Source organism: Myodes glareolus, chromosome 4, assembly GCF_982192425.1.
Source record: "Myodes glareolus chromosome 4, mMyoGla1.1, whole genome shotgun sequence".
In the NCBI taxonomy this organism is placed as follows: domain Eukaryota; kingdom Metazoa; phylum Chordata; class Mammalia; order Rodentia; family Cricetidae; genus Myodes; species Myodes glareolus.
The window spans coordinates 2,289,903-2,300,000 of NC_142029.1; the positions used below are offsets into that span (position 1 = coordinate 2,289,903).

At 51.1% G+C, this 10,098-nt stretch overlaps 1 protein-coding gene across 1 annotated transcript in view; it reads right to left on the bottom strand.

The window, feature by feature from the left end:
- The window catches only part of Gask1a (golgi associated kinase 1A), a 34,042-nt gene that overhangs the window by 3,767 nt on the left and 20,177 nt on the right, over positions 1 to 10,098 (bottom strand). Inside the window, 2 exon segments of the mRNA XM_048423472.3 lie at positions 195 to 298; positions 2,027 to 2,149. Of these exon segments, the coding sequence (XP_048279429.3) occupies positions 195 to 298; positions 2,027 to 2,149 (227 nt within the window).

The following is a 10,098-nucleotide window of genomic DNA, read 5'->3' on the forward strand; positions in this document are numbered from 1 at the left end:
GGGGGGGGGGGGACAGACCCAATTCCTGTGGGCCCTCTCAGTCTTCCTCAGTCTCTGTAGGCCCAGGTCCAACTTTGGTCTGATGGACTTTAGCCCTCTGAGGAGATTTAGTTGATGGTTCTATAGTCTACAGAGTGCCGTCAAGCCTTATCCCCCGACACACAACAAACTCTGTCAATGCCCTGGATCCTCACCCATCTATGCCTTCCAGCAGTCGAAAGTTCAGCTTGTCCTCAGGCCGCTGAAGATTGCCAGCATTGTCTATGAACAGCAAACGAGATGGGTCACTGCTCCGGACCTCGGGGGAGGAAGATGAGCGGGGCAGCCATTGGTAAGGGCAGAGTGTAGGTGGTCCCACTCTGTCCGTTTCAAGGGCATTCTCAGCTGTCCGTGCTTCAATCCCCCCACGTATTCACATGACCCCGTGGCTGAGGGCTCAATCTACACCAGCACTGGGTACCATCTCTGTGGATCCTCCCAGCAGCCTTAGGAGGCATAAAACCATTAAGCAATTTATACAAGATCACACAGCTAATAAGCAACTGGGGCAAACCCAGACCTGAACCTGTAGCAGTGAGCTGTAACTCCACCTTCTAAACTGCAAGGCAAGTGGGCAGGTTCCTGGTGTAGTGGGGTTAAGAACGTGGGTAGAAACTGAACAGGCAGGCACAAAAGAGCAAAGGTATATTCCTTAGGGTCTGAAGCTTCATGCCATGCTGTGTGATGTTTAATTCATTTGGCTCTTTAGTCTTTTGACTTTTGGGGGGGGGGCACCTAGCTCCCAAATAAATCACACATGGAGGCTTATTCTTAGTTATGAATGCCTGACCTTAGCTTGGCTTGATTCTTGCCAGCTTTTCTTAAATTATCCCAGCTATCTTTGGCCTTAGGGCTTTTATCTTTCTCTGTTCCTGCAGACCTTTTCTTTGCTTCTTAATCTGCCTCTGGCTGGGTGGCTGAGTGGCTGACCCCTGACATCTCTTCCTTCCTCTCTCCTTTTCAGATGCTTTCTCTCCCAGATTTCTCCTCCTGTTTATCCTCTCTGCCTGCCAGCCCCACCTATTCTCTCTCCTGCCTCACCCTTGGCCATTCAGCTCTTTATTAGACCATCAGGTGTTTTAGACAGGCACAGTACCACAGCTTCACAGAGTTAAACAAATATGGGATAAACAAAAGTCACACATCTTAAAATAATATTCTACAACAAAGCAACAGGCATGCTTCTTCGGCATCTCTCAAATCCTTCCCACACTAAAACATGCAAGACAGAATTCTCTAGTACTTTAAAAAATACGGTGAGGGGCTGGAGAGATGGCTCAGGGAGTAATGGACTTCCATGCATTCATGAGAACCTGAAAACTCAGAACCTCGTAAGAAAAGCCAAGGGAGGTTGTGTGTTCCTGCAGTCCCAGCACTGAGGAACACAGAGAGGCGGGTCCCTAGGGCTAAAGGCCAGTCTCACTGAATTGGCAATCTCCAAGTTCAGTGACAGACCCTGTCTCAAAAACTAAAGGTGTCAGCCTCTGGCCTCAACATGCATGCACTCACAGGAACACATACACACCTTTAAAATCTGGTGTTTGGCAATAAGAGGCCATCTCCTCCGGCCTGCACACCCAAGCACATAGTTCCCACATATTCCAGACTTCTATGCTACTTTCCATAGCCATTCCTAGCAAGCTCGGCTTCAGGACCCAAGTTTCCCTCTGTCTGCCTCTTCTCCCTTCCACTCAGAGCCCAATTATCAAACTCTGCCTCTAAAAGATCTGAAGGGTCTTGAGGAGCAGTGAAAACAGGATTTTACATACATACACACACATACACACACACACCTCCTCAGCTGAGTTCTCAATATCCATTTTGCCTGTTTTATATATTTGGCTCCCTAGGAGTATTATTTAAGACAAAGTTACTGACAAAAGAAAACTGGAAACCCCTGTGTCTGATCACCAAGAGCATCCTTTGCAAGCGAGAGGTGTACCCAGTGCTCACACCACAAGGCACTGTGCATGCAGAAGAAACATACCAGGATGTGCACCAGCCGTAGCTCATCTGGGTTCTGACATTTCTCTCGAAGCCCCTCTTCCACACAGGGGTCTGAGGGCTCGGGCTCAAAACCACAGCAGTAGCGATCCAGGCGGTCATGGACCTGTGGAGAAGGCTGGCATGGTACCTGTCTTCTCCAGACCCAATATCAAGGCCACCTAGCCCACTGGGTCCTACATCAGTCCAGGGCTGCTCAGGGACAGTATTCAGGGGCTGTCTGTGCCGACTGTGGTAGTCAGCTCCGCACTGGTGTCCAGCTAGAAGGGGGAATCTGCCCTGATTCTTTCTCTGTCTAAGTCTGAAGCTCGTATCAGTATCCTGAAGATGAGCTCGGGGTCACAGGGCCTCTCTGTCCGCTTCTCTCTGCACCGTTAGGAAGGGTGGCCAAGCCTAGTCAGTCAAGGCTACAGGAGCCAGCCTTCTATCCTGAAACTTCAGAACCCAACCGTGACCACACAGTGTCAGACTGAGTTGATGGGCAGCAGGTTGGTGTACAGAGTTAGCCGGTATATAAAGGACTGTCACTCAGATGGCCAGCCGTCATGGCCACCTCTGCCTCATTTCCTCCTCTCCACAGACTGTATCACCCTGAGTTCAGACACATTCTAAGTCATAAAGGAGAACACGCACAGTGGGATTTAAAGTTGAAGTAGTTGAAGCATAGATTGGGTCTCCCATCTGCGGACAAGGTGGGCTGCATATGGGAAGGGGAAGAAGGAAGATGGTGCCCACAAAAGCTGAGCCAGGTCTCTAGCCTGACTGTCTGAGCCGCAACAAATGATAGTCATGGACCTGTGGCCACCACCTGTGCTTGCTGATGCCTCCACAGTCACAGAGTGATGATCCTGGATTCTCTGGTGTCTTCTCCTCTTCCTTCAGCCTTAATTAACAAGACTAAGACCAAAACAACCCATGATGAGCAATGGTGGGAATCCCTTGATCTCTGAGTGGCTCACGCTTGCCACTCTTCATGGAGGCAGGGCAGTATCCCAGAGAGGGCGTGGGCTATTTGGGCATGCACACTGATCAGAAGCAGCCAGACTTCATGAGAGTCCCCTTCCCTGCTGAATTGTCTCGGCTGGCCTCACCAATTGCCCCTAGACTGTCAGTCACACAGTGCAGATGGACTCAGGCTTCCCTGAACACAGCTCCCCTCTCATTTCTTCCTGATTCCCCAGGATCCCCTCTCCCTCCTCCCTGATTCCTCAGGCTCCCCTCTCCCTCCTCCCTTATTCCCCAGACTCCCCTCTCCCTCCTCCCTGATTCCCCAGGCTCCCCTCTCCCTCCTCCCTGATTTCCCAGGCTCCCCTCTCCCTCCTCCCTGATTCCCCATGCACTTTTCTTCTTCCTGATTCCCCAGATTTCTCTCTCCCTCCTCCCTGATTCCCCAGACTCTCTTCTCCTTCCTCTCTGATTCCCCAGGCTCCTAGGAGCTTCACTTTTTATTCTCAAAAGTTCTTTCCTTCCTTGTTGAAGTCATGCTGAGCCTTTGTCTTTTCTCAGCACAGTGCTCCCTGAGGTTCCTCCCTTCCAGGTCCCAGGTGTGTAGTAGTTTAGTAGATGTTCTTGATGACAACCCATGAGCCCAGGTTCACCCGTAAAGGTTACCATCCCATTCCCGGGTTCAGAGGGGCCTCCTGGCCCCTGAACAGGCTTTGCCTACCCATATGGCAGACTGGGAGTAATATACAATTAATGTTCCTTCCACCTAGAGGCCACCTCCAGTCAGTGACCTGTCAGAGCTGGTGTGCAAACACTCCATCCTCAGCGGGCTGCCATGCTTCCTAGGTCTCTTCAGGGTCACAGGGACCCTTGTTAGGGCTGGGTCTCACTTGCCCATGGTACAGCATTCTCGGGACCACACCTTCTGTGGGCTTTTCTTCCTCTCTGCCCCCTTCCTCATTACACAGCAGACTTCCTGCAAACACTCCCAAGTGAACTGCTCCCATCCACATCCTAGTACCGTGTTCTGTTTCAAGAGAAACCCCAGCTGGAGAGAGGCCCTCGCCATCTTTGTTGCTACCAGGTGCATAGGATCTAATTGATCCAGTCTTATCACGCATCAAGACCCTCTGAGTTCCATGCATCTCACCCAAGAATAAACAAATAACTAAAGGCAATACTCCACATGGCCACGTGGAGGGCCACGTGGAGAGCCACGTGGGCAGAGGAAAGACAAAGCAGGGCACATGCTTTGGGATTACTGTCGTAAGAGTTCTGTTGTCTACAATCCTGGCTCCCAGAGGCTCTCCTCGGGAAGCACTAGCCTTCCCCAGCTCCCCCAGGGCAACAGGCCCAAGGCCCGGAGTCCCACATGGAGTAAGGATTTTGGTGGCATGACTACATGCAGGCCTCGCACTTGGAGAGCAATGGTGTTATGTGCTGGTTAGTTTTCTGACAGCCTGACACAAACTAGGGTCATTTTGGACAAGGGACCCTCAACTGAGAAAATGTCTATCAGGTTAGCCTGCAGGGAATTCTGTGGGGGAATTTTCTTGATCAATGGGTGATGTGGAAGAGCTAAGCCCACTGTGGGTGGTGTCACCCCCACACTGGTGGTCCTGGGTGTCATAACAAGCCAGGGTGAAGGAGCCATGGGAGCATGCCGGTGAGCAGAGCTTATCCATGGCTTCTGCTTCCGTTCCTGCCATCAATTCCTGACTTCCCTTCATGGTGGCCTGTAAGCTGTAAGATCAAATGAGCCCTGTCTTTCCCAAGCTGCTTTGGTCGTGGCACTTATCACGGCAATAGAAAGCAAATTAGGACAGTCTGTAGCCCAGAACCCTGCCTGCTTTCATTGCCTCTGACTGAAGGGTCAATGCTGAGGCAGCCCTGGCAAAACTGGGGCATGGACATGGTAACGGTTCTGCCCTGTGCTCAGCCCTGGACACACAGCCAGAGTCAGCTCAGGACCGCTGTTCCTGCCAACTCCCAACGCCATTCTCCCACATCTGACCACGTCTCCAGGACCCAGCACAGAACCCTGCTCCTGCCAGGAACCCCCCTCAACACCTCCAGGTGCCAGCACAAGGTCGCTGCTCCTGCCCCCCCCATCTCCATGAGCCAGCGCAGAACCCCTGATCCTGCCAACCCCACCCCCTCCACATCTCCAGGAACCAGACATGGCCCCTGCTCCTGTTCCCCCATATCTTCAGGAGCCAGCACAGAACCTCTGCTCCTGCCAAGAACCCCCCTCAACACCTCCAGGCACCAGCACAGGACCCCTGCTCCCCCCCCATCTCCAGGCACCAGCACAGGACCCCAGCTTCCCCCCATCTCCAGGAAGCAACACAGAACCCCTGCTCCTGCCAAGTCCCCCCCCCCATCTCCAGGAGCCTGTGCAGGACTCCCGCTCCGCTCCATACCCCATCTCCAGGCTGCTCTATCCAGGTTTCCCAGCATGCAGCATTTATTTGCAGCGCAGGCTACAAGGCGTGTCAGCCAGTGTAACGGGCAGTGCTGGACTCCTGGCAGAAAGAGCATGCTCACCCAGGTGCCAGGTTGATGATTTTGCCACGCTATTTTGTTTTCCGTCAGCTGAATGTGACCAAGCTCAGGCTGCAACCTGAAATTCCTTCAGGACTTGGCTCTCTTCCACTCTTTACAAAAATGAGTTACCCAGAGAGGCGATGGCTCCCCGCAGTCCCAGTGCCCTGAGCCAGCTTGGCAGTGTTGCAACCATACTCCGTCTGGGGCTTTCAGTAAGTAGTGAGGGCCTTGCACATCTCAGGCTGTGGAGGCGTCAACCTGGGAGCTCTACCCAGCACAGAGCGCCGGTTCCCTCTAGGCATGAGAGGGATGCCCACTCCATCTGTGGAGAGGACAGTGAGCCCTGGGGAAGATCGACCGCCACACTGAAGGCCACACACAGTGAGGAGTGGTGATCATGGATTTGAAGCCAGGAAGTCGGACTCTGACCATGGAGACAGATGGTGTGGCAGGCGTATCTTCTCTGGCACTCAGAGCTGTGAATTCTTGGACAGGAAAATAAACGACCGGGAGAAAATAAATACCTAAAATAAACAGGCTGAGCCTAGGACAGAGAATGCATTCAACACAAGTTGAAACTTAGTGAGGCCTCTGAATGCAAGAATAAATAAATCATGAAGAACACACAGGGTCCCCCAAGGAGGCCTGTGGTCACTGGAACCTGTCCTCCATACCACCACCTGGTTTCGGAGGAGGCCTGGCTCTGTCACCTCCCAAACAGAATATCTGACGGGACAAGACACTGTAGTTAATCGAGGAAGATCGCAGGCCCTTCTGATGGGATGGGAGGCCAGGGAGGGGCCAACACAGGGCATGGGTGGCCCTAGTCCTCTGACTAGACTCACCAGGTTCCTGGGCCAAAACAGGTGCCTGGTATTCATGTGGCCCACACCCTTCAGCTGGGACCTTCCTCACTTCCTTTTCCCCTCGGCAGCCCAAGTATCCCAAACCTTTGCTGGGGTGAGGTCATTCTTTCCTACATAGAAATGCTGTCTTTCCCAGAGAGCTAATTCCTCATGTCTTAGGGCCATACACACACACGCACATGTGCACAAATACACACATACACACATATAAACACAACACACATACACGCCCAGACACACACACATATACACACACATGCACATGTGGATACACATACGTACACATGCATACATACATACACAACAATTAAAAATAAATAAGCCAATGAATAAACTAGGCGTGATAGCATGAGCATCTAGATATAGCTCTGGAGAAGTGGGGACAGATGGATCCCGGTTCAGCTGCCTGCCAGGCTAGACGAGGCATTACAGACTGGCTCCAGGCCAGTTTATAAGAAAAGTCAACAAGCACCTGAGGAATGCAACTCAAAAGTTGACAACCTCTGGCCTCAACACACACACACAGACACACTCATTCTCTCACACACTAACTCACTCACACACACACAGACACACACTCACACAGACACACACAAACACAGACACACACACTGTCACACACACTCACATACACTTACACAGACACACACTCACACACATACTCACAAAGACACACACACACTCACACACATACTCACAAAGACACACACACACACACACACACACACACACACACACACATACACACCTGTCCACCTACCCATGAACATACAAGGGAGAGGGTAGAGAGTAAAATGGAGTTCATAGAGTGGGGGAGGAATGAGATTACCATATAGAAATCATAGCCACTCCACAGCTAATGGACTGCCACCCTTAACACATGCTGAAGGAAAGAACATGTCTTTGATGGAGACGAAGTATCCAGGAATAACTGATCACAAAAATGAAGAAAGACCCTGTCTTAGGGTCCCTATTGCTGTGATGACACCCCATGATCAAAAGCAAACTGGGGAGGAGGGGGTTTATTTGGCTTACACTTCCAGCTAGACAGTTCCTCACTGAGGGAAGTCAGGACAGGAACCTGGAGGCAGGAGCTGATGCAGAGGCTGTGGAGGGTGATCTTACTGGTGTTCAGCCTGCTTTCTTATAGAACCCAGAACCACCAGCCCAGGGGTGGCCCCACCCACAGTGGCCTGGACCTCCTTCATCAACCACTAATCAAGAAAATACCCTACAGCTGGATCTCATAGAGATGTTTTCTCAGTTGAGTTCCCCTCCTTTCAGATGCCTCTAGCTTGTGTTAAGTTGACATAAAACTAGCCAGGACAGACCCACTGGGAAAAAAATGCAAGACACCCAGAAACACAGGCAAATGGATCACTAGGCCCTGCTCTTGACAAGCACGAAACATGTTTGGTTGGTTGGTTTGCTTTTTGAGATGGGGTCTCTCTATGTAGCCCTGGCTGTCCTGGAGCTGTCTCAAGCTGGTCCTAACTCAGAGATCCACCTGCCTCTGCCTCCTTTGTAGTGGGATTAAAGTTGTGCACCACCATGCTCAGTAAATGATGCATTTTATGGGGAAACTTTGCTGTCAGTCCACAAAAATTAAATTAATTCCAGTTACATTCCAGAAGGATTTGGGAATGGAAGCAGCACTCTGACTGTGAAGATTGCACGAAAACAAATTCTGAAAATGAGCAACGAGAGAGATAGGACCGTCCCTCCATAAACAAACATCTACAACAGCACAGTCTAGAAATAGCCGCACTTGCATAAAGAAGTTGACTACTGAGGAACGTAGCAGGGAATGGGTCTCCAGGAAATGGCACTGGGACATTTAGGTTTAAAATACTTCCAGATGGACCCAAGATGGAATTAAAAGAAAAAGAAAAGAAAAAGAGAACTTTTATAATATCTCTGAAGCGAGGGTGGCCTTTTAAACTCAGTCAGAATGCAGAGCTCTGTTGTTTTCACAGAGCAAAGTCAGATTTCTACTCAACAAAGAGTCTACGCCACCGCGGGGATAGTGCACTGCCCTGAAAAGAGAAGGCTAATTCCCTCTGTTCAAAGAAAAACTTTAGAAGTCAAAAAACAAACAAACAAACAAACAAAACAAAAAGACCCAACCACCCAGCTGTGATGGTTAACCTTTATTAACAGCATGACTGCATTTAGAATCACCATGGAGACAAATCTCAGGGAGCTTGTCTGTGAGGAATCTTCTAGATTAACTGGGGTGGGAAGATCTATTCCGAGCGTGGCCGGCACCGTGTTGGCTGCGGTCCCAGACTAAATAAAAAGGGGAAAGCTATCTGTCCACCAGCGTCCAACTCTCTCTGCTTCCTGACTGCGGGTCATGTGACCCACTGTCTTATGCTTGGGTCACATGACCAGCCTCCCCGGGCTCCTGCCTTCCCTGCCAGAGCCAGAATAAACCCTCCCTTCCTTAAGTGGCTCTTGTCTGATGTTCTGTCAAAGCAGTGGGACAAGTAATTAACACCCCGAACAAAACAGGACAAATGCAAACTTTCCTTTTTCATTTTCTGCTTTTAAAAAGTTTTTAAACAGAGGCAAGGCTCCTGTAAGAGCCTTACAGGCAGTAAGAAAACATTAAGAAACTCACTGTTGGGGATGCAGGGCAGCTGGGCAGCGGGGGGGCCCCTCACAGTTACACACCTTGTGCCTGTCCTTGGCCCCAGCACCAGGAGCTCAGCAGAACATGGATACTGTTTCCTGGTTCTTGTGGGCTCCTTCCCTGTTGAGTGCGGTGTGTCTGCTCAGCCCTCAACCCCAACTAAAATCAGCAATATATGTGTCACCTCACCAGAGTTCAGAGTTTTTGCCAAGGTGGACTCCAACCTTGCGCTGCCACACCGTGGTCCTTAGGGCGCCAACATCCTCCTACTCCTGCCCGTTCCCATAGCAATTCATAGATCACTATTCATTTCCTTCTTTGAGACCAGTAGGAGACTTGTTAATGCTTCAGCAGCCCTGAAGGGTTCCCCTGATGAGGTCAAACTGACTCTCAGTTGTCTCCCTTCTGTGTCTGAGGAGGGGAGGGTACATGACACTGCCCCCCCCCCGTGTGTGTGCAGTGTGTGTATGTGTCGGGTGTGTGTGTGTGTGTGCGGTGTGTATATTGCAGGGTTTGTGTGTGTGTGTGCGGGGTGTGTGTGTGTGTGTGGTGTGTATATTGCAGGGTTTGTGTGTGTGTGTGCGGGGGGGGGGGGTGTGTGTGTGGCCCTGAGACCTAGATCCGGCTGGATTAGGATGTGACTGAGGCCAAATGTCAAGACAAAGATCTGGAGAGGGAGAAGCCGGAGGGCTTCAAGGCACTGAAGGCCTTGCTTTGTCTGACAGGGTGGTAATGGATATAACCATGACAGAGGATGGACACCCTCTCCGAGCTCTCTGGTGAGGCTGCGGCTTCTGCATGTCTTTGCTGTGGGGGGTTTCCCCATCACTGCAGTCAGAGCACCCCCCAGCTGCAGCCTAATAAGGATCTGGCTACAAGCTCCCCCAGACCAGCCCTGAGTCAGTTACCACCCACTACTCTTTGAAGAGTCACTGTGGGGTGGGTCCCACGCGCTCTTGGATAGCACGGGCGGGTCAGTCCTGTTGGGTCTTTGGTGTCGAGAATGGAGACAAAGGCTTCTCTCAGGCTCAGTGAGGAGACAGGGTTGGACAGGGTAGCAGA